The sequence below is a fragment of the Colias eurytheme genome, chromosome 31, assembly GCF_061535395.1.
Source record: "Colias eurytheme isolate Ceu_HAF_F1 chromosome 31, ilColEury1 Martin Lab GWU primary, whole genome shotgun sequence".
Taxonomy (NCBI): domain Eukaryota; kingdom Metazoa; phylum Arthropoda; class Insecta; order Lepidoptera; family Pieridae; genus Colias; species Colias eurytheme.
Window position 1 is genome coordinate 2466374 of NC_143010.1, and position 25133 is coordinate 2491506.

The following is a 25133-nucleotide window of genomic DNA, read 5'->3' on the forward strand; positions in this document are numbered from 1 at the left end:
TTTATAATATTAGTATGGATAGCTGTGCCCGGTGGTTTTATCCGCAATGCTCCGATGGTCTTAGCGTGATGATATATAGCCTTCCTCGATAAATGGGCTATCTAACATCGAAATAATTTTTCAAATCGGACCAGTAGTTTCCGAGATTAGCGCGTTCAAACAAACAAACTCATCAGCTTTATAATATTAGTATAGATATAGTACCTATAGATTTAACTGAAACATCAACTAGGGTGTTTGAATAACATTGAGCTTAACACGAACAAACACACATTTAACCACTAGTTTAAATATCTGTTTATTTCCCCATTCAAGTGATTAATTAAATCTATGAATACAAAACAGCTGAACCGAATGTGATGACGCAACCGTTTCGTAATCGGTGAAAGTCTGTGAAATCTATGTGCGCCCATCCGAATTCTGACCGCGGTGTATGGTGCTTCACTTTGATTGATGGCAGAGATTATTAGTGATAAGGTGGTACTCTTTTGTGTTTTTTTTATTTGTTTATGATAAATCTGGAATCCTTACAAACGTTTATTAAAAAATAATAAAAGAAAAATAAAATAAATAAATTATAATTACATATTGGTAGGATTTTTACAAAAGGCCTTATCGAACCGCGTCGGCAAAAAAATGTTTACCCGCATTGCTCCGCTCCTATTGGTCTTAGCGTGATGATATATAGCCTATAGCCTTCCTCGATAAATGGACTATCCAACAGTGAAATAATTTTTAAAATCGAAACCTGTGGTTCCTGAGTTTAGCGCGTTCAAACAAACAAACAAACTCTTCAGCTTTATTATATTAGTATGTAATATGTACAGATAGTATAAAATAGTTGCTTTCCGCTGTCTGTACAAATGTATAAATTTTTGAAATAACACGATTTTTTATGTGTTTTTTTTTTATATTTAAAATGCGTTTAAAAATCTACAATTTCTAAATTCGTTCTGTTTAGGCTTACGGGCGAATCTTATTACGATTATTTATATACTAGCTTTCCGCCCGCAGCTTCGCCCGCTATATACTAAAACCTTCCTCTTGAATCACTCTATCTATTAAAAAAAACCGCATCAAAATCCGTTGCGTAGTTTTAAAGGTTTAATCATACAAAGGGACATAGGGACAGAGAAAGCGACTTTGTTTTATACTATGTAGTGTTTGTACAAAGCAAATAAACATTTTCTACAACAAAACAATGTTGAATTGTATTATTATTTATTCGTTGTACTCAAATCTCGATAGGTTTTGATCAGATGAAAATATGACCTGATAACCTCTGACCGTTCAAATTATGTGAATGTCGCAGCACTCGCAGCTGTAGAACGAATGAATACTGTTATATTTAGTTTTGACTTTTGAAGTTATTTCTATACTTACATACTGTATGTATCAGACGTTAATATATACTAATATTATAAAGCTGAAGAGTTTGTTTGTTTGAACGCGCTAATCTCGGTAACTACTGGTCCGATTTGTAAAATTGTTTCGGTGTTAGGTAGCCCATTTATCGAGGAAGGCTATATAATAAGCTATAATGTATCATCACGCTAAGACAACAGGAGCGGAGCAATGCGGGTAAAACCGCGGGGCACAGCTAGTATTTAAATAAATAAATTCAAGTATACAATGTATTACTTTGAAAAGTAGGTATAATAAGGTTTTTGTAAAACAAAATTTATGTAAAAATAAAATTTTCTTCTTATCTTATATATAAAATTCTCGTGTCACAATGTTAGTCTGCATACTCCTCCGAAACGGGTGGACCGATTCTCATGAAATTTTCTGTGCATATCGGGTAAGTCTGAGAATCGGCCAACATCTATTTTTCATATGTACCACGGGCGAAGCCGGGGCGGGCCGCTAGTAATAGCTAAATGTAAAACTTTAAACTGCAAAAAAACTACCGATTACCCATCCATTTCGCGGCCGCGCGCTTCTACGCTTACCCGAAACCGCGATCGGATAGAGAACGCATTACATAATGTACTGTACATTTATAAGAGAAAGTAACTTGGTTCTAAATGTGAATCAATATTGTCACTTTAGCTTTTAACCGAGTGTAAAAAGTGAGGTTATGGTTTCTTATTAATAGAAATAAAAGGTTGTTATAAGTGTGTGTGTGTTTGTAGGTAGGTATTTTAGCTCAAAAACCAATTGATTGTTTTTTAAATTAAATTGTGTATTAACAGGAAGAAGTCGAAGAAAAAGGTAGTTACATTAAAATATTATAGACTTCGATCTCAAACTTCTCTAAGTTTGCATATGTTAATCAAAAGTTTATTCCTATTTTTAAACCTATACAGGGTGTCCCACTGTTGGTATACTAAGCTCAAAGGAGGTTATAGGTTTGCATACGCTGAGTACGTAAAAAATACTTATTAAATTCCAGACGCATTTTTTTTTCAAATAGATGAATTCTTAAAACTCTATGTGTACACCCATAACAAGCAACCCGCCCAACTATGCCACCAGCAATTGTGAGCTATCGTTTAAGATTATGTTTTCACAGACAAAGTGCTCATATTAGAGAAGCGGTATATGCCGGCTGCGCGAAGATAGAGAAGAAAACATGGATTTTCAGGAAAAATTTAGAAAAAAAATTTTGACGTAATTTTGTTGTTAAAGTATTTTTTACGTGATCAGTGTATGTAAAACTACAAGTTCCTTCGCGCTTAGTATACCAATAGTGGGACACCCTGTATATAAGTAACCTAAATACTTACATATTGTATTTTCATTAAGAAATTAATAATATTAATATCACCATCTATATCTATACTAATATTATAAAGAGGAAAGGTTTGTATGTATGTATGTATGGTTTTCACGCATAAACTACTGGACCGATTTCAAAAATTCTTTCACCATTAGAAAGCTGCATCTTCACTGAGCAACATAGACTATATTGCATTTTCAAAAAAATTAGAGATCCTTACCAAAAATGCAATAATGTAACCCAAGGTGTAAAAAACTCCTTAATTAATAAAAATTCTGTCAACGCGTGCGCTGCGGAATCTATTCCTTGAAGTACGAGGATGGTTCTTATGAAAAAAAACGTGAACATGTAGGTACTACGGGCGAAGCCGGGGCGGACCGCTAGTTATTAATAAATCGCGTTTAAAATCCGTTAAAAACTCATTTTAATCGTAAACTCTGTAAAAAATTAACTTTCAATTCCATGAAACAATTTAAAATTTCGTTCAAAACATATCTTGAAGATATTAATTGAAATTGCGTTCAAAAACAATACTACATAAACATAATATATTTCTAGCAACTACCATTCGCTTCCCATGATTGTTGACTTCCTACTTCCGGTTATATGGCGGCAAATGGCAATATTATATCGATATAAGCGGAAACAGTAAGCTCTGTGAGAATTATACATGTAATATACATTTATATGTGTATAATTGATTATTGGAATTGAGTTGTAATTATTGTTGTATAGGATTTTATATAATAACTAGCTGTGCCGCGCGGTTTCACCCGCGTCGCTTCGCTCCCGTTGGTCTTAGCGTGATAATATATAGCCTATATTACTCGTGGATAATGTAGCTTTCGAATGGTGAAAGAATTTTTAAAATCGGTCCAATAGTTTATGAGCCTATTCATAACAATCTAACAAAGAAACAAAAAAAGTTTTCCTCTTTATAATATTAGTGTGGACTAGCTGTCCCGGTAAACATTGTTCTGCCTTGCTCTTATGACTTAGAAAAAAAAGATGTCCAATTCACAGATCTTCCCGATATGCACACAAAATTTCATGAAAATCGGTCGAGTCGTTTCAGAGAAGCTAAACCTCAAAACAAATACGACATAATGAATAGACATTTATTAGGAAATTTTACAAATAATGAAAACCCAAACAAACTAAATATCATTAAAATACGTTGAGCCGTTCTTGAGGTATAAGTGGTATCTATAAGTTACATGATTTTCAATGACAAGCAATTTTACATAATACTAGCTGTGCCCCGCGGTTATACTCGCGTCCCGCATTTATCCGCTCCTGTTGATGATGTTTCGTGATTTATTATAGCCTACTAGCTTTCCGCCCGCGGCTTCGCCCGCGTTTTCAAAGAAAAACCCGTTCCCGTAGGATTTCCGGGATAAAACCTATCCTATGTCCTTTCTCGGGTATCAAAATATCTCTATACCAAATTTCATGCAAATTGGTTCAGTAGGTAGTTAAGGCGTGATTGAGTAACAGACAGACAGACAGAGTTACTTTCGCATTTATAATATTAGTATGGATAGCATTCCTCGATCTAACACCGAAAGAATTTTTCAAATCAGACCAGTATTATTACATTATAAGTTTATAATATTAATTAGTAGATTTGATTATATCATTTTTGATCACAACTAAAGACAGAAAATAGAATTAAATATGTTTTTATAGACGTTTTCAAAAGAATTATTGAAGTGAAACTTCTTTATCGGGGATGGAAAAAAATTTAGTGTAACATTTAGTGTAACATTAGTGTAATATTACGCGCCATCTTGTTTTTATCCCTACCACGCGTGATTGACGTATTTCTGTAAAGTTGCATAATATAGTAAATTATTTTTTGAAAAATAAGGTCATAAAGAAGTTTCACTTCTTACGTGTGTACACTAGTACACGCACACATTTTTTTTTATTCGGGAAGGTTCTGGATTCAAAATATGTAGTTACTTTTGGCATAAACATACAACAATGAATAATTTACAAATATACTTTTTAATTTCTATATTAAATCTTATTTGGATAAGATCTTTCTTCAGCAGTCGAATACTTAGATCATTGATCTAAGGTCGAATACGAGTATTGCACTTAGTATAAAAACTTAAAAGTAACTTAAGTTCGTTGACCTTAAACCTGTTTGGATTATGCAAGTTACATTACATGTTGGATTTTAAATATGCGAGTTAATTTTATTTCTTCTTTCGTTTACGTTGTTTGTTTAGGCAAAGAGTTTTTTAACACGTTTTTCTATACTATCTATACTAATATTATAAAGAGGAAAGGTTTGTAATTATGTATGTATGTATGGTTTATACGCATAAACTACTGGACTTAGAAAGCTGCATAAAACTGCAGAAAATTCCTTAATAAAAATTCTGTCATCGCATGCGCTGCGGAATCTATTCCTAGAAGTACGAGGATGGTTATTATAAAAAAAAAACGTAAACATGTAGGTACCACGGGGGAAGCCGAGGCGGACCGCTAGTATTAAGATAAAGGGTTTTAACACGTTTTTTAGCTTCACCTGTATGTTTGTATGTAACAGACTCCTTTAAACTCGATTTTGATTTCTGACCCACTTTAAACGGTCCGGAGGCCCACATCCCTTCCCATCCCCTACCCATCCTCTCTTTCCCTATCCTCATTCCCTCCCATCCTCGCCCCTTCTACCTAACTCCTTCCAAATCCCTTTGAGGATAGCAACACATTCACTTCCCAGTGGAGTGGATGCTTATGGGCGGCGTGTATCGCTTAACATCAGGCGACGCGTCTGCTCGTTTGCTATCCTATAGCATAAAAAAAAGGACAGTTTTAATTCAAACAACAATTTCATACAAATACATACACACAATCATTCATTATTTTTATATTATATCGCTATAACCTTCCTCGACAAATGGACTATCTAACAGTGAAAGAAATTTACAAATAGAACCCGTAATTCCCGAGATTAGCGCCTCCAAACAAACAAACTCTTCAGCTTTATAATACTTACTAGCTGCTCCACGCGGTTTCACCCCCGTGGCTCCGCTCCTGTTGGTCTTAGCGTGATGATATATAGCCTATTACCTTCCTCGATAAATGGGCTATCTAACACCGAAAGAATTTTTTAAATCGGACCAGTAGTTCCCGAGATTAGCGCGTTCAAACAAACAAACAAACTCTTCAGCTTTATAATATGTATTAGTATAGATTACGAAGTACTTAACTATTCTCTAATCTGTGGTATAGATTAGTAATAGATAAGTTTGTTATTCAAATGGAATATTTTACCATATTTGCCATTTTCAATTAACTACCTACAAAAAATCTGTAATAGTACCTAAAAAACCTAGGTATTTATATTGCTCCATATTATAGTAAACCAAGGGCGCGTGTGAAATGTCATAACTTAATTTAGTAATTGTAAAGGTCGTTCACACGAGCGGGTGTGGTAACTTCCTCGCATATATTTCTTGATAATTATGTATGGTGCGTGTTCATTTGTTATGTTAATATAATTAGCGTATGTTTGGTATTTACCCGATTTTACGAGGAGAAGTTTTGTGTGTGTGTGTATATGTGTGAATGTCGAGGAAGGCTATAGGCTAAATATCATCACGCTAAGACCAACAGTAGCGGAGCACTGCGTGTAAAACGAAAGCGAGATTATATATATAGCCTATAGCCTTTTCATAAATGGACTATCTAACACCGAAATAATTTTTCAAATCGGACCAGTAGTTCCTATTAGCGCGGTCAAACAAACAAACAAACTCTTCAGCTTTATAATATTAGTATGATAGATTAGTGTATTAAGTAATAATAATAATAAAAATCTTTATTGACATAATAATTATACAGGTCTAGATAATGAATCCTTCGACTCCTGAACTAGTTAAAACTGTGTCTCAGGAGCCAGAGGCTTCTCCCAATATTGATCATAGTATTATGTCTATAAGTATATACATGTTACATCAATTCGTTCTTTAATAATATTAACCGATGTTAAAAAAGTTCTTTTTAAATTGATACGCTTGTATTATTGTGAAAAATTAATTTATAGTGGGAAGATATTTAAGCGTCTAAGATACAGGCTCGGCCTAGTTTAGACGATAATGTCCATAGTTTTATGTATTGTGTTTATAATTTATATAAATTGAGTGACATACACAGTGTAATTGAAGAATTGATAAATAAAGATTTTTATTATTTACTAGCGGTCCGCCCCGGCTTCGCTCGTGGTACCTACATGTTAAAACTATCCTATCTCTCAAGTTGGATCGAACTGCACATGGTGTGCAAATTTTATTATAATCGGTTAAGTGGTTTAGGAGTCCATTGAGGACAAACACTGTGACACGAGATTTATATCCTATATTGAGATTATGAATATGTTTGTTTATAAATAAACGCGCACCACATAGTATCCGAGTTTTTCGATTGTTTGATATATGTAGTTAAGTTTGATGTTTTTACTCCATTGTTACAATACTAATTAGATTGCGAACCCTTTTTTCGATTTCTCTCATTTACGAAACATCTTTTAACTATGTTTTCCTGTGACTTTGATTGTAGGTACTTACAGATATTTTTTAGGAAGTAGATAGGTACTTAGTTTTAGTTATGCTTTGCAGGTTGGGGATATTTGTTACTTGGTAAATTCATTTTGAAAAATATTGTGAAGTAGTTTCTGAGTTAAACAAACAAACATAAATATTTCTTCTTAATAAGGTTTAGATTTATATAAAAAGTCCTTTTTATAATATTTAAACTATCGGTCCGCCCCCCCCCCCCCCCCCGGCTTCGGATGTGCATCAAATAGTTCCTGAGATAAGAGCGTTCAAACACACACAAAAGTATAGAATATGTCGGAGGAATACAATGAATGATATCAATAGTTAAGTGAGGCTAAGTGACCTTAGCTTTGTGCCAAATACTATGGTGTTTGAAGGCTAAGTTACTCAAGTAGAATTAGCAAAGTGTGAAATGTATAACTTAGAATACAAACGTGTAAAACGGTGTTGGTTAAGTTTGATAACGAAATAAAGGGAAACTTATACTATACTAGCTTACCGCCCGCGGCTTCGCCCGCTTTCCTAAAACCTAATAAATTATATACTAAAACCTTCATCTTGAATCACTCTATCTGTTAAAAAAAAAAACAGCATCAAAATGCGTTGCGTAGTTTTAAAGATTTAAGCATACAAAGGGACATAGGGACAGAGAAAGCGACTTTGTTTTATACTATGTAGTGATTGTGACTTAGATCCCAAGTTTTGGATGAAGTATAAGTTGTAGTTAAGTTAGTTTTTTTATAAACAAAATAAAAGTTCTTATAAACTTGAATTTTGTCCTTCCCATGCTTGGCTACTTGTTCGAAATTTCATTAAAATCGGTTCAGTGGTTTAGGTGTGAAAGCGTAACAGACAGATATGAGATAGGCATTCGCAATTATTATATCAAAGCTGCTTGAAAATAAAAACAAAACAAAATACAGCCTATGACATGTACGAATAATGTAGCTTTCTGATGGTGAAAGATTTTTCAATTCGGTTCAGTAATTTCGGAGCTTCTTCATTTCAAACAAACACACAGAATCTTTTTCTAATAGAACAAGTAAATCCTGTAAAATATAAATAACTAGCGGTCCGCCCCGGCTTCGCCCGTGGTACCTACATGTTTACGTTTTTTTTCATAAGATCCATCCTCGTACTTCAAGGATTAGATTCCGCAGCGCACGCGATGACAGAATTTTTATTAAGGAATTTTTTACACCTTGGGTTACATTATTGCATTTTTGGTAAGGATCTCTAATTTTTTTGAAAATGAAATATAGCCTATGTTGCTCAGTGAAGATGCAGCTTTCTAATGGTGAAAGAATTTTTGAAATCGGTCCAGTAGTTTATGCGTGAAAACCATACATACATACAAACCTTTCCTCTTTATAATATTACTAGCGGTCCGCCCCGGCTTCGCCCGTGGTACATATTTCGCAATAAAAGGTAGCCTATGTTCTTTCTCAGGGTCTCTAGATTATCTGTGCCAAATTTCATCAAAATCGGTCCAGTAGTTTATGCGTGAAAACCATACATACATACATACATACAAACCTTTCCTCTTTATAATATTATAAGTAATATAAGTAATAAGTATAGATTAAGTAAGTATAAGTATAGATATAAATTTCTAAATAAAAATGATAAAAATATATCGTTATGAAGTGACAATGAAAAACGAATGAAATTCCAAACGTTCAGTAGAGCATGTCTCGTTTATAGTCCAAGAGACTGTGACATATTTTCAATCTGTATATTATTTGTTGTAATTTTTAGCAACAACGTAAGATAATTTGGAAAATCCAAAAGTGCACGCCTCATAATTTTTTTTAATAAATATTTATTAATTATTATTTTTGTTTATTTAATAACAATTAAACCACATCGAATCAGACCCTGAAAAATGAAAGGGTTCTATTCCTGAGCATACTCAAGCGTAAGAGAAAAAAAAAGACTCGATTAGTAAAGTATTTCGGTCGCTATCGTGTTAACAAGAAAAAGGATCCGCACATACAGACACACGGACGTCCAAGACAGAACTTTTTTAAACTGTTTTTTAACTAGTTTAAATAACAAAAATGACATAAAAAATATCATGAACGTTAAAAATAGTGTTTTTTCTTAATATGTGTGTGTATGTATTATCTTACAAGTGCAATGTATGATACATAAAGACATTTTAAGTTTGAAAAATCAGATGTTTTGCGCGAAGTGACAGTAGTACCCACCTCAACGCTTCGCTTATGAGGCGTGCAATACAATTGATGCAATTAAACATAATAAGGTTGCACTAAGTCGGAATTTAACGTATTATATATTTTTTTGGACACACGGTTAAGTAGATATAATATGTAGATAAATAACTATTAATAGTGTAGGAATGAAATAATATAAATAGTGTGGAATCTATTTACATAATATAAAACGTGTATGTCTGCATATTATTAAATTTAGTTTACCCCATGATTAAAAATATCCAAAAATAAATTATTTTAATTAAAAGACGGCAGAAGTTTTAATATACCTTACACAAACATGTTTCCAGGTTCGAGTTACACATTTTTATTTCAATGGTAAATTTATTTTTTCATTATTAAACACACAGATAAAAAAAAGACGTGTGGCACTCGGGGACTGCCGCGGTAAAGCTATTGCATGCTATGCCTTCAAGCCACACCTCCGTGACCGTCGGAGTGGGGAGCGTGAGGTTTTTCGTTTCTAAATTTCTGGATTCGGTCCCTGCGCTCAAGGCCCGCGATAGAAGCTATGCAATAGCTTAATAAATACAAGTAAATGATTATTTAGATTTCAAACAGCCAGCTCTCGGACTATAATACGCCAAGTGAGATACTGGCATCTATAAAATTTTAATTTCCCTCAACGGAAATTATTTATAACGTCGTATTTTATACGTAATTTTCTGTTTTTGAACGAACATTTTCAAGGATAAGACGATTATGTCACATTTAATTATTTTTTACAAAAAAATTTGTTAAAGAAAAAAAAATAATGTAAGTGTACATACAGGTAATAATGTAATTTTGGGCTCGATGAGAGTAAAATTTCTAGTTCGCGTACCGTCACGTCATGTAGTAAGGCGACGATTTTGTGATCTTTGAATCTTGCCAAAGAAGTTTCACTTCTGATAACATATATCAGCTCGGCACACACGCTGACTCGGCAAACGTTTTTCTGTCAGGATACCCTTATCACTTAAGGCCTAATATATAAAAGTTAAGCTATATATATATACATATATATAAAAGTTAAGCTAGTAAGCTTTCCGCCCGCGGCTTCACCCGTGTAGTCATAGGAAATTCCCATGTGAAAAAGATGTTTTACTGCGGTAAAAAGTAGCCTCAAATCATCTCTACATAGTATCAAATAGAGTCCCTTTCTCTGTCCCTATATCCTTATGTATGCTTAAATCTTTAAAACTACGCAACGGATTTTGATGCGGTTTTTTTTAATAGATAGTGATTCTCGAGGAAGGTTTTAGTATATTATAATTTATTAAGTTTTAGACAAAACGGGCGAATCCACGGGCGGAAATCTAGTATAAGAATAACTAAAAAAATAAAAAAATTGCTCGGTTGCGACTTGAAAGAATGACAAATTAACAAACGCTCTTTCGCATAGGTACATATTATAACATTAGTCACAATAAATTTTCGGCATCGTGCACAAAAATTGCCATGTTTAAAATGGCGGATTTTCGGCGCCATTTTCTCGAGCTAATGCTTTTTTTTTCTTTGTTTAATAAATACTTCTTCTATTTACTATTTCAGTTGTAGAAAGCGTATCATGGACAAAGTGGCATTGAAACTAAATTATAGACATTTGGTTTCAAAACTTTGTTTTTTTAAACGTTGGCTAAAATATATACAGTTATTGTTATAGAAAACTAGCTATCTACCGCTTTGTCTAAAACACAATAAATTTTATTAATTACTAAAACCTTCCTCTTGAATCACACTATCTATTAAAAAAAACCGCATCAAAATCCGTTGCGTAGTTTTAAAGATTTAAGCATACATAGGGACAGAGAAAGCGACTTTGTTTTATACTATGTAGTGATGGTACCGGTGCGGTGATTTAACGAAAATTTATTTGACTTTAAACAGTTTTAATTTTTCATCAAGTTTTCTGTCGCCAAGCTGTTGAAAAGTTTAATAACTTCGCTGTTATCAGTTAAGAATAAAGTTTGACCTACTTTTAAGTTGAATTCGCATTAAAAATAGAATATTTTAATTGTTCCCATTTTAACGGGAGTTTCTTTTGACTACGCGGACGGAACCGCGGCGCACGGCTAGTATAATTATGTCCTGCGTTCCGGCTTGTGTCAATAGAGATTAGCAGTGGCTGAAAAAGGTCGTGGAGTATTAAATATATCATTATTTTGTTTAAAAAATATTATCACTGCATAGTATAAAACAAAGTCGCTTTCTCTGTCCCTATGTCCCTATGCATGCTTAAATCTTTAAAACTACGCAACGGATTTTAATGCGTTTTTTTTTTATAGATAGAGTGATTCAAGAAGAAGGTTTTAGTATATAATTTATTATGTTTTAGACAAAGCGGGCGAAGCCGCGGGCGGAAAGCTAGTTATCAATAAATTGTATCCACTTTCATAAATACTTTATTTTCTTGTATTGACAATAATATCAATATACTGCTTATTCTTTTTAAGTACGTAAGACGCTTAGACTTATTATTTCTTATTTGCTTGTCTTATTTCAAAATATTTTTCTTATATTATGTGCTGACCCACGCAGGAATATTTTATCCATAAGTTTTATCATTTCTGATACATTTTTCAATGAGTCTTCACTTCTCTATTTAAAAGTTAAATAAGTAAATAATAATATACTATTGGTCTGCCCCGGCTTCGCCCGTGGTACCTACATGTTTAAACTATCCTATCTCTCAAGTTGGATCAAACTGCACATGGTGTGCGAATTTTGTTATAATCGGGAGTCCATTGAGGACAAACATTGTGACACGAGATTTATATTATATGTATTAAAGATAATCTGTCTTTATTTAGTTTTCACAACATTAGCAGGTTACAAAACTTAATAATATTCAAAATATAGTATCTAGAGGATAAACATTAATAGTTAAAACATTTTACCTGAATTATAATAATTTATATCTTATATATAAAATTCTCGTGTCACAATGTTAGTCTGCATACTCCTCCGAAACGGGTGGACCGATTCTCATGAAATTTTCTGTGCATATCGGGTAAGTCTGAGAATCGGCCAACATCTATTTTTCATATGTACCACGGGCGAAGCCGGGGCGGACCGCTAGTAATTTATATATATATAATGTCTGCTTTGGCGTCAAATTCTTTCTCTCTTCATTTTTTCTTAAATATACGAATAGGTGCATGGTCTTATGCATCCCAATTGCGTTTTTAATAAATACTTTTAAAAGTCGCGCGATCGCAAATGAATGGGCAGCTTTATGCTGTCCATTCACGCTCCGCTTGGTTTTCTTTACGCGTGAATAGCGCGGGAATATTCGAAATTTCGAGAAACGTCTATCCGTTTAGACATCTTGTTTACATCTAAAGAATATACCTATTGAGGATACATTTTGTAAATGTATTTGTTTGTGGACTTGGAATTTTAGATATTTTACGTGTAATATGTGTATTGTGTGTTTTATACTATGCTTTCTGCCCGACTTCGTTCGCGTTACCTGAAATTTTCTAATCTTTCTTTTATTGATTTAGCTTCATAAGGTACAGAGTTTCATACAGAACCCTCTATGAGGATAAGTTCATAAACACTTGGTAAAGCTTACGTCATGACAAAAAAAATGAAACTGAGTTAAAAATGCATTTAAACCAGTTTTAAACCCGTCAAATTTCATAGTAATTGAAATAAACACATTCCATCTTATTATTTATAAACAATTGAGATTATGAATTCTTGAAAACGCCCACATGAGTTAATAAATTATGTTTGTGTATAGGTTTGTAATAACCTGCCAAACAATTGTGGAATTTATGATATAATGTAATAGATTTGGTTTAGATTTGTTATTTAATTGGTTGTGATGTTTATAGTAGAGCCATTTTAATAGGCAACATTTGACAGTTCACCAAAATTCAACAACGTAACCTAGTAACGACGTCATTGAATAACATGATATTTCGTTTTGTTAGAACTGCACATTTGCTTAACTTTTTTCAATTACGATTACATATTTATAATAATAATGACCGATACAAGTAATTTTAGGATTTGATTTTACTGATAAACCATTCTAAACATAATAAACAACTTATGATTTAAAGAACTGACGTCGCTACAATTTTGTGTCAATAAACCTTTTTTCTTTTTAAATACCAGAGACGTTACTCTAAAAATCGAAATCTGACATCTAGAATCGAATGCATTGATTACTTGGGAATAAAAATCGAAAAAATGATCATAAATTATTGACATGTGTTTCAAGTTCGATTGACAAATGTTTCAAGTCCGTATCGATTAATTCACTTTAATCGATGTTTTTAAGCAGGTTACCACCCTATGAAGATAAAATTGATAGACGTCAAATGTTGCCTATTAAATTGGCTCGACAATAACACGCTTATATGTATTAGCTTCACCTGTATGTTTATAACCGACAGACAGACAGATTAAATTCAAACTATGCACACTTATCACGGATTAGTGAAAAATGAAAATATAATAATTTCTTGAATATCTTATTAAAGCGTGGACTGGATAGTTTTCGTCGCGAAATATTTTAGCTAAAAGATGTAGAAAATGTTTAATTTACACACCCCGCAGGCAAGTTATTTTACTTTTAGGCCGGGAGATACTGACCCAAAATTTTGTGTCAGTATCTCCCGGCCTATATACATATTTGGTTCATTATCTTTTATCAATCAGGTAGATAATGTAGCCTTTTGTTGGTGATTTTTTTTACCTCTTAATCTATAGGATTTACTTTTATAATGTATTTGTTGCAATCTTCATTCCATTTAATACATAACAGACAGACGGACATACTTTCGCATCTATACTTATAGTATGTACAAAAGCAATGATGTTCTGTTATATAACATATTGTACATTATCAGTTATTAAGGTCGCATACTTCTCAGGCATTACATAATGAAGTCTAGATTCATCTGTTACCTTGATGTACTTTATATGTAGCTGTGCCCCGCGGTTTTACCCGCTCCGCTCCTTTAGGTCGCCGCGTGATGATATATAGCCTGTAGCCTTCCTCGATAAATGGGCTATCTAATACCATTGAGGTATTATGATAGAGAGGACACCACGAACAAAATCTGTGCGACAAGCGCGGCGGCGCGGGGTGGCTAGTGAGTCATACACTTTGTAGATATTCTGCCTCTTATTACTTAAAAATTAAAACCAATCAATGTAACAAATAAATATTGTTTATCTTATAAAAAAATATGAATAAACTTATCAAAAAAAAAAATAGTTTGAGACGATTGACTCTAACTAGTGTTACAAATAGTGTAATAGCGATGGCCTCTCTAGTACGTAGTACATAGTAACTCAATGTCTAACACCGAAATAATTCTACAAAATTTTCACCGTTGGATATCAGGATATGTACGTATGATCCTTGAGTGCTATAAGCTTTCTTACCACAGGCGAAGCAGGGTGGACCGCTAGTTTATAACATTAGTAAGAATATCCCTCTTATTTCGTGTAAAATAATTCAAATCTGTCTAATTTTTTTGGTCTCAGTAATTAATTAATTCTTCACACAAAAACGCATGCATATTTCTAACCGGTTTTTACGATAACGTAACGATACGACTAAATATCTAATAATATAAATTTATCTAAATTTATGTTTAACTTTTTCATGTCACAGGTCAAATGTTAATCATGGCCGTAAATTTTTAAAGAAAGTTCATTACAAAGTTTACATAATATACAGGTTTTTACATCATAAATCGGAATCTATTGCATAATTTTACTTTTTGAAGGCTTTTTAAATATCTTTAGTAAAAGTTAATATTTCTATTTATAACTGCATAAACGGAGGAGGGTATATTTACTAACTAACGGTCCATCCAATGCTTGCATGAGCAAAGCCGGCTCAGGGTACATACTTATACAGCATATATTATATATTGTACCTTCTCAGGGATCATATATATTATATCCGATGATGAAAGAAATTTTGAAATTGGTTCAGCAGTTCTTGAGTTGTTGAACAAACTTATTAAAATTGTCGTTGTTATTATAGCGGGGACAAATCCAACTAATAAAACTCATCAATATCTATTTAGCTTGAGTGGTATCACTATTCCGTATTTTATACGGATAAATTATAAATAATTGACCTTAGGGATACGACAAAATGTCGTCACGACATACTGTGAACGGGTTTTACGTTGACAGTCGTGTGAACTTTCACACCATACAAAATCACATTAATTTTGATATTGCATATGATTAAATGATTGTCAATTAGGCAATATATTGTAACTTAATATATTGTAATATATTGTAACTTCCAGTTTGTAGTCTAAGAGATGGATAATATAGGCTAGGAGCTTATTTTAGTTTCCTTTTTATGAAACTTGGTATAAGCTGATCTTTTATTTGTATAAAATGAATGCTTTTTTGTGGAAATCGAAAAGCATAGAACAGCGTAGAAATGTATACTAATAGATTGAGTTAATTATATTTTATAGTTTTCGAGATCGCTTCCATCGGCCTTCATAGTTCGTAGTAGTTTTTGTTTTTCATATAAAGATCAAGAAGTCGATCACTTCGATTAGAATTACTTATAAAATAACACTTTTTATAGTTATAGATGGTACCTATGCATATAATCTGACTATTATATCGGTTAATGTTTATCCCGGTATAATTAATAAAACAGAACAAAGTATTTAGTAGTATTTATACTTAAAATTATAACAAAATGCAATCAATTCTTATTAAGCTCCTTCACCTCTTTCTTATACTTGATTCTTTTATTTTTACCCATTTGCAGAATCCGTTTTACCAACGGGTCTTTTTTCAAAGCCTCCCTTACAGCGGTCTCATCGATCATCGTCAGAATTGTCGTCATCTTCCTCGTCGGTTGTATGACTATTTGCTTCATTGCTTTCATTGTTTTTAACTTCTCTAAATCTGCCAATAACGACGCATCTGAATGCCTTAAATTCTTTCTCTCCGCTTTTGTTTCTTCGCTTAGAACTTTGTCGAGTCTGTCAAGTAAATTATTCTGACGCTTCATAACGTGAGACAAGTCTGGTAGAAATACGTTGAAATTTAGTTCCTGTCCTTTTTCTCTGACTGGTGGAATGTGAACTTTATGTGTTAAGGGATTGAAGTTAAAATCGATTGTCGTTAAATGGGACTTCTTTCGTACCATCGCAAAAGTGTCTAGTTGTCTCTTTATTTGTTGATTGTCCTGTTTCTGTATTACAAAGGGTATTATTTGCGTATTGTAAAGGGAAGTTTCGGCATTTGTTTTTCTTGTGTCTTCTGATCGAGAACGTTCTAGAAGCTTTTGATTTTCGTTTGTTTTTGGCGTTTGGTTGTTTTCATCTGTTTTGTTAAGTATTGATATTGCGTATTCGTCGAGTATTGTTTCCTTGTCGGAGATTTTGTGTTCTATTTTGAAGATGTACTGCGATTGGCTGTAAGCTGTAATTTGTGAAATTTACTTTTTGGTTTTGATATAACAACTATTTAATTTTGAACTGTTATTATTTCTTACTAGCTGCTCTCCGCGGTTTCACCCACGTGGCTCCACTCATGTTCGTCGTAGCGTGATGATATATAACCTATAGCCTTCGTCGATAAATGGGCTAACACCGAAAGAATTTTTCAAATCGGACCAGTAGTTCCTGAGATTAGCGCGTTCAAACAAACTCTTCAGCTTTATAATATTAGTATAGATAGGTAGTTGTATTATTGACCTCGAAATATAAAACTTTCCTATTCACAAATTAACACAAATACCAAGTGAAAACAAAACTAATTATTCTTGTAATATAAAAAAAAAAAACAAAACATAGTCTGAAAATATCTCAAAGATTCCTCCAGTTTATTTCCTATGATGTTTTCCTTTTGAAATTCTTTTATATTATTTCAGTTTAAATTTCACAGTAACATTTTTCAGATTGTAAATTCTTTGAAGAATAATTTGACTTTAATTTTAACATTTCTATTGAACTAGCTTTCCGCCCGCGGATTTGCCCGTGTTTTTCAAAACTAACAAATTATGTACTAAAAATCTTCTGCGAGAACCATTTTACCGATTCGTGAAAACAGAATGAAAATCTGCAGTGCAGTCGACTTTGAGATTATCACGAACAGACACTGTTTTACCAATTTTACATTCACAAATCATGGATATATTCAAATATCACTGAGCGATCACCCATCCATTTGTTGACCGGGCATAAGGTTGCTTAACGCGCATACCGATATTATTTCGCAGTATTATTTTGAGTTTAAAAATAAACATTGTACTTACACACAGAGTGGAATAAAATAAACAATATTATTTGCATTATCGGAATATTTATTATTGTAACAAAACACGTTGCAATTTATTGAAAACTATAAAATTGTTTGTAGTGTAGTGGTTAGTTTACAAAAGAATAGATACCGGATTCGATTCCCGGATAGAATTTTAATTAAGTATGTGATTATTCAAATACTTAATTTCATTTCTATCCACACTACATCCTATCCTATCCTGTACTAATATTAAAAATGCGAAAGTTTGTGATGTGTAGGATATGTTTTATCCCGGAAATCCCACGGGAACGGGAACTATGCGGATTTTCTTTGAAAACGCATGCGAAGCCGCGGGTGGAAAGCTAGTGATTTATAATATAAGAAAACTAGCGACCCGCCCCGGCTTCGCACGGGTGCAATGGCGGCTGGCCGGTACCGCCGCAAACGCTACGTCCCGCAAATTTTAAATCTGTAATATCTTCGAAAATATTCACTTAAATCATACGGTGTAAAGGGCCATATAGATCTATATTAAATGAACAATGTATTCAAGGTATTTAATTGGTTAAGGATTAATGCTGTATTGGTTAAAATCGCTTCGAAAATTAGCCATTATTTGTCGTAAAAAGTAATGACAAAAAAAAGTTATTGTGGGTTATCCATAAGAGATAGACATATACCATGACGGACTTTTCTGTAGACCTTTTCAATGTGTACAATACTTACTTACATTATTTTGATAAAACTCGTAGGGTTCAGCCTGCGTTTGCCATGTAAGCGGAAAAAATGTATGTTCGAGACATGAGAAAGGACATAGGTATAGGATAGGTTTTTTCCCGGAGATCCCAGGGGAATGGATACTATGCGGATTTTACTGTGACTACGCGTAACACAGGCGAAGCCGCGGGCAGATAGTTAGTTTAATTTGAAAGATATAAAAGAAGAGATAGATAAATTGGTTGAATTACTACAAATGCACTTGTTTTGATTATAGAGATATGTGTGCAATAATAACATTGATTTATGTGATGTACAGTCGAGGAATAAAGTTATTTTTTAATTAAATATTTTTTGTAATTAAATATTAAACGTACATAAACATTTTATTGGTTTTATATAAAACTAGCGGTCCGCCCCGGCTTCACCCGTGGTACATGTTTACGTTTCCTCCATTCTCGACCTACCTCAAGTAAAATATAAAAAAAATAACGAAATCGGTTCAGTCGTTCTTTAGTTATGCCTCCCATTTTGCGATTAATTTTTATGTTATAGATATATGTTATTATTATTTATAAGGAATATTGTGTTATTCCATAAGAGTAACATCTAAAAATAGCTTACAGCCTAAATAAACAAGGACGCTTGTGACGGTGTGTGTCTGTTACTCTTTCACGCAAGAACAGTTGATTGAATCAAGACAAAATTTCCACAGGCATAGATTATATTATACACCCACGACCGTCTTAAATAATTATAATACAAATATCTGTCTAATTTCCTCTTTTTTTATACTGAAAATTATATAGATACTATCTTTCCGCCCGCGGTTTCGCCCGCGTTTTCAAAGAAAAGCCCGCATAGTTCCCATTCCCGTGGGATTTCCGGGATAAAGCTTATCCTATGTGTTAATCCAAGTTACCCTCTATATGTGTGCTAAATTTCATTGTAATCGGTTCAGTAGTATTTGCGTGAAAGAGTAACAAACACACACCTACACATCCATCCTCACAAACTTTCGCATTTATAATATCTTATAATATTATAATAAACAATAAAATAATTGTAAGAAGATAACATTACATATACTGTTGTGTGACTCATGTGAGTGAAGCCAGCTCAAAATCACAACAAAATCCAGCGCTGTTATTAGCTTGGTCTGACCACGGGATTAAAAAACAATAAACAAGAGCGTGTGTGCCGAGCCCACGTGTCAGAAGTAAAACTTCTTTGGCAATATTTAAAGATACCAAAATCGTCGCCTTACTCCATGACGTGACTGTATTGCCATGACCGTGAAATTTTACTCTCAACGAGCCTAAAGAAGTTTCACTTAAAGAGGGACAGAGAATAATAAAAATAAGGGTTTTTCTTAGCGAATGTACATTGCAATTGCACGCGTATGCTGCACTAATTCAAATGTTTTGCTATTTATAAATAACTAGCTGATTCACGTGACTTCGTTTGCTCTCATAAGGATAACTACTATTGTCTTGAAAATAACAATCTGTATAAATTAGCTAAGTAAATTAGGGTTATATAGTTCATCAATTGTTTTTAACCATTGAGATATACATATGGAGACGACACCGCCTACATCACTTATGTTCCGCTCAACATACGCCATATGGCGTAACTACACGCTCATTTTTTATTTTTTTATTTGTTAATGTGATGTATTTCCCTGTCTTGACTTTTTTATACTACTTTAGGTACTAAAAAAAAGGCTTAATCACAATACATTATTGAGTAAATTCAATCATTTACACGATACGACACGACACGATAAAATATTTTATTGTTTGAAAAAGCGTATGTCAGATACAAGAAAATATTTAAAAATATTTAAGCAGCATTTAAGTATCGTATGAGACGATCTTAACGTGAAATACACAATTCAGAAACCGGCTGTAAGTCGACTATATAACCTCTGAGCTGGGTTCCGCAATTAATTAATAAGTAAATAAATATTTCAGGACAATTTTCACACACGGCACGATCGGATCCCATACTAAGCTTTCGCTTGTGTTATGGAAACCATTTGGCTGATAAACATACCTACATATATAATTTTAAATACATACTTATATAGATAATTAACACCCAGACACAGAGCAAACATCCATGTTCATCACACAAATATTTGCTCCGGGTGTGAATCGAACCCACGACCTCTGGCTTGGAAGGCAGGGCCACTACCAACCACTACACTACAAGCCAACCGGTCAGTCAAATTCATTTTTTTGTAGGTATTAATATAATATATTTTTTGTTTCAGGTAATACGGGGTGTTCATATAGAACCAGCACATATAGTAAAAAGAAGAAGTATAGACCAACCACTAAGAATAAGTATATTTTATGACCACTCTGTATATAGGTAAGTTTTTTAAAATATTTTTTATATAATTGTATTAAATTAATCATCATATCTTGTTACATATAAATTAAATTAAAAACCGATTACAAAATGGTGTCTAAATATCTTATTTAAATCAATTTCATATACGCCGATTAATAGTAATTAAAAATATTTATTTTTCAGGTTAGAACAAGAAAAATTTGAAATGATAAATGTGAGTATATAATGTTGGTTTGTTATATTATAATTTATAATATGAAGGTTTCCATGTTATATGAAAAAATATAAATAATAGCTCAGATATATAATAATATAACAGGAGTTTCTTTTAACTATTTCTATAAAAATGTGAATTTCTTACCTTAACACCTTCAGGGTTTAGGATCTAGAGTTGATAATTAATATTTTTACATTAATATTAATGCTATTTTATGATTTTTTTTTTAAATTTTTTAATTATTAAACATTACAGAATACAATATTACCAGATGCTGTTAAGTTCTGGGAACAAGCTTTAAAAGTGAGGAAAACCGGGGGACCAATAAAACTAAATAGGTAAGTGTTTATTTTATTTATTTATTTATTTACAAAATAATGCGAACCAGCTAACAATAGGAACGCCAATGACCTTGTTTAAAATTCCATTTGAGAAATAATTGATATAATTATTAAAAAAAAACATGCTTAAACTCATGAAATTATTGTATTGTCACCGATCCTTGATAAGTGTACAAAGTTTGAATTAAATCTGTCCGTTTAAAGTGGGTCAAAATCGAGTAAAAATGTTGGTTGGATCGTATCGTATAAAGAAGTATTACATGTACTTACAATTTATACAATATTATTATAATTACAATTTAATAGACCACTATGAATACTAATAGAGAGCAGTGGTGGCTCAGTGGTGAGACCTCGGACTTCGAATCGATAAGTCCGGGGTTCGAGACCAGGCGAGCGCGCAGGAAATAAATTGATTTTTCAATTTATCTGCGCATGTTGTAACATCACCACTGCTCGAACGGTGAAGGAAAACATCGTGAGGAAACCGACATGTCGAAGAATCAAAAGTTCGACGACATGTGTCATCCGCCAACCCGCACTTGGCCAGCGTGGTGGATTATGGCCTGTACCCTCATAGGAGGCCCGTGTCCCAGCAGTGGGAACGTATATGGGCTGATGATGATGATGATGATGACTATGAATACATAACAATTAGAAGACATCACAAAAATGTTGGATATTTACCTATTCTCTATCTATTTTTGGCAATTTTTCGTATGTATGTAAGTTTAATGTGGTCGTTTTCAAATCTTCTTGATATGTTCTGTTTAGCTTATCTATACTCTATACTAATATTATAAAGAGGAAAGGTTTGTATGTATGTATGGTTTTCACGCATAAACTACTGGACCGATTTCAAAAATTCTTTCACCATTAGAAAGCTGCATCTTCACTGAGCAACATAGGCTATATAGGCCAGTAGAAATCGACACTAAAAAACCCTAAATTCGCAAAGCACGATGTAGATTTGAATTTTTGGTATGTTGTTTGGATCAGTTAGGGTGATGTAAATCCCAATTTGCAACTTCGAAAAAGTTGTGCTCGCTGCGCACCACGTGATAAACTGCGAAAATTTTGGACTTTTTTCACTTTTTGCTCTAAAAGTCATAAACTATGCGTTTCTGACAAGTATGATTCAGTACATAAATTAAGGTTATTAAATTTGCAACAATTTAAGCCTAACCGCAGCTCTCTAAACCTTATAACGACTAAACTGTGGCCATTCGAAGATGGTTCATTTTTCCGGAAATATTGAAATTTTTAGTTTTGCTCCCGTTTGAACCAAAATATTGGCAAAAACCGCTCGTTCTATGAGAAAGTCGTATAATAAAGTTGTAGTGCATTTAATTTTCTTTCATTAGAGCATAGAACAAAGTCTGTGAGACAAATAGTTCACTCACAATATCTGAAAAACAAAAAGAAGGTAGAAATAGATTTTTAAAGAATTGAAACTGAGGGCATATAAAATCATAAAAAGGATAATACTTTTTCATTTGCAGGATAGGTAATTAACAAAATTAAAAAGATAATTAAATTTGCAACAATTTAAGCCTAACCGCAGCTCTCTAAACCTTATAACAACTAAGCTGTGGCCTTTCAAAGATAGTCAGTTTTTCCCGAAATTTTCAAATTTTTAGTTTTGCTCCCGTTTGAACCAAAATATTGGCAAAACCGCTCGTTCTATGAGAAGGTCATAAAATAAAGTTGTAGAAAATTTAATTTTGTTAATTACCTATCCTGCAAATGAAAAAGTATTATCCTTTTTATGATTTTATATGCCCTCAGTTTCAATTCTTTAAAAATCTATTTCTACCTTCTTTTTGTTTTTCAGATATTGTGAGTGAACTATTTGTCTCACAGACTTTGTTCTATGCTCTAATGAAAGAAAATTAAATGCACTACAACTTTATTATACGACTTTCTCTTAGAACGAGCGGTTTTTGCCAATATTTTGGTTCAAACGGGAGAAAAACTAAAAATTTGAAATTTTCGGGAAAAACTGACTATCTTTGAAAGGCCACAGCTTAGTTGTTATAAGGTTTAGAGAGCTGCGGTTTGGCTTAAATTGTTGCAAATTTAATTAGCTTTGTAATTTTGTTAATTACCTATACTGCAAATGAAAAAGTATTATCCTTTTTATGATTTTATATGCCCTCAGTTTCAATTCTTTAAAAATCTATTTCTACCTTCTTTTTGTTTTTCAGATATTGTGAGTGAACTATTTGTCTCACAGACTTTGTTCTATGCTCTAATGAAAGAAAATTAAATGCACTACAACTTTATTATACGACCTTCTCATAGAACGAGCGGTTTTTGCCAATATTTTGCTTCAAACGGGAGCAAAACTAAAAATTTCAATATTTCGGGAAAAATGAACCATCTTCGAATGGCCACAGTTTAGTCGCTATAAGATTTAGAGAGCTTTAATTAGGCTTAAATTGTTGCAAATTTAATAACCTTAATTTATGTACTGAATGATACTTGTCGGAAACGCATAGTTTATGACTTTTAGAGCAAAAAGTGAAAAAAGTCCAAAATTTTCGAAGTTTATTATTTGCGTATAATCTTTTTTCCTAATTCCCAAATTTTGTAATTTTGTTAATTACCTATCCTGCAAATGAAAAAGTATTATTCTTTTTATGATTTTATATGCTCTCAGTTTCAATTCTTTAAAAATCTATTTCTACCTTCTTTTTGTTTTTCAGATATTGTGTGTGAAATATTTGTCTCACAGACTTTGTTCTATGCTCTTATGAAAGAAAATTAAATGCACTACAACTTTATTATACGAACTTCTCATAGAACGAGCGGTTTTTGCCAATATTTTGCTTCAAACGGGAGCAAAACTAAAAATTTCAATATTTCCGGAAAAATGAACCATCTTCGAATGGCCACAGTTTAGTCGTTATAAGGTTTAGAGAGCTGCGGTTAGGCTTAAATTGTTGCAAATTTAATAACCTTAATTTATGTACTGAATCATAATTGTCGGAAACGCATAGTTTATGACTTTTAGGGCAAAAAGTGAAAAAAGTCCAAAATTTTCGCAGTTTATCACGTGGTGCGCAGCGAGCACAACTTTTTCGAAGTTGCAAATTGGGATTTACATCACCCTAACTGATCCAAACAACATACCAAAAATTCAAATCTACATCGTGCTTTGCGAATTTAATGTTAATTTCCACTGGCCTTGAATTTTCAAAAAAATTAGAGATCCTTACCAAAAATGCAATTATGTAACCCAAGGTGTAAAAAATTCCTTGAAAAAAATTCTGTCATCGCGTGCGCTGCGGAATCTATTCCTTGAAGTACGAGGATGGTTCTTATGAAAAAAAAACGTAAACATGTAGGTACCACGGGCGAAGCCGGGGCGGACCGCTAGTCTGTGATAAAATGATACACAAAAATAATAATGCCAAATATGCTACCAAAGACTATCATCAGTAAGTAGTGAAACAGGCTTTTAAAACAATTTTAATATAATCAAATCAAAATTAGGAAATTAGTTTACAGCTATAAATAATAAAAATAAATTCATACATATTATGAGAAAAACGATATATTTAAATCACTCCAGTCATTTATTTATTAAATATTTATTTATACAGGGTGTAATCGTTAAGTGTGCACAGGCGATTATTCCGTAACTATTGCAGATATCAAAAAACTTTAAACTGATATCGAAAGTACATACTTAACCTAATGATTAAAATGGCCATAATAAATTTTTTA

At 32.8% G+C, this 25133-nt stretch overlaps 2 protein-coding genes across 4 annotated transcripts in view; one reads left to right on the forward strand and one right to left on the reverse strand.

The window, feature by feature from the left end:
• Invadolysin (leishmanolysin-like peptidase, invadolysin) overlaps window positions 1-25133 on the forward strand; it is a 69383-nt gene that overhangs the window by 9173 nt on the left and 35077 nt on the right. For all 3 annotated transcript variants that reach the window (XM_090119044.1, XM_090119046.1, XM_090119045.1), the window contains exons 2-4: window positions 20761-20861; window positions 21027-21057; window positions 21316-21398. In XM_090119044.1, the coding sequence (XP_089975170.1) occupies window positions 20761-20861; window positions 21027-21057; window positions 21316-21398 (215 nt within the window). The remainder of the gene's footprint in view (window positions 1-20760; window positions 20862-21026; window positions 21058-21315; window positions 21399-25133) is intronic.
• LOC149895430 (uncharacterized) lies at window positions 16219-17056 on the reverse strand. The gene is made up of 2 exons (XM_090118740.1): window positions 17017-17056; window positions 16219-16943 (listed from the first exon to the last, which is right to left on the reverse strand). The coding sequence occupies exons 1-2, from the start codon at window positions 17054-17056 to the stop codon at window positions 16219-16221; spliced, it is 765 nt and encodes a 254-aa protein (XP_089974866.1).

What these genes read in the sequence shown, in the direction of transcription:
- LOC149895430 (XM_090118740.1), bottom strand. Translation starts at nt 17,056, where the DNA reads ATGAGTGGAGCCACGTGGGTGAAACCGCGGAGAGCAGCTA. An exon ending in GAAACCGCGGAGAGCAGCTA is followed by an intron (nt 16,944 to 17,016) that starts GTAAGAAATAAT and finishes CACAAATTACAG; the next exon opens with CTTACAGCCAATCGCAGTAC.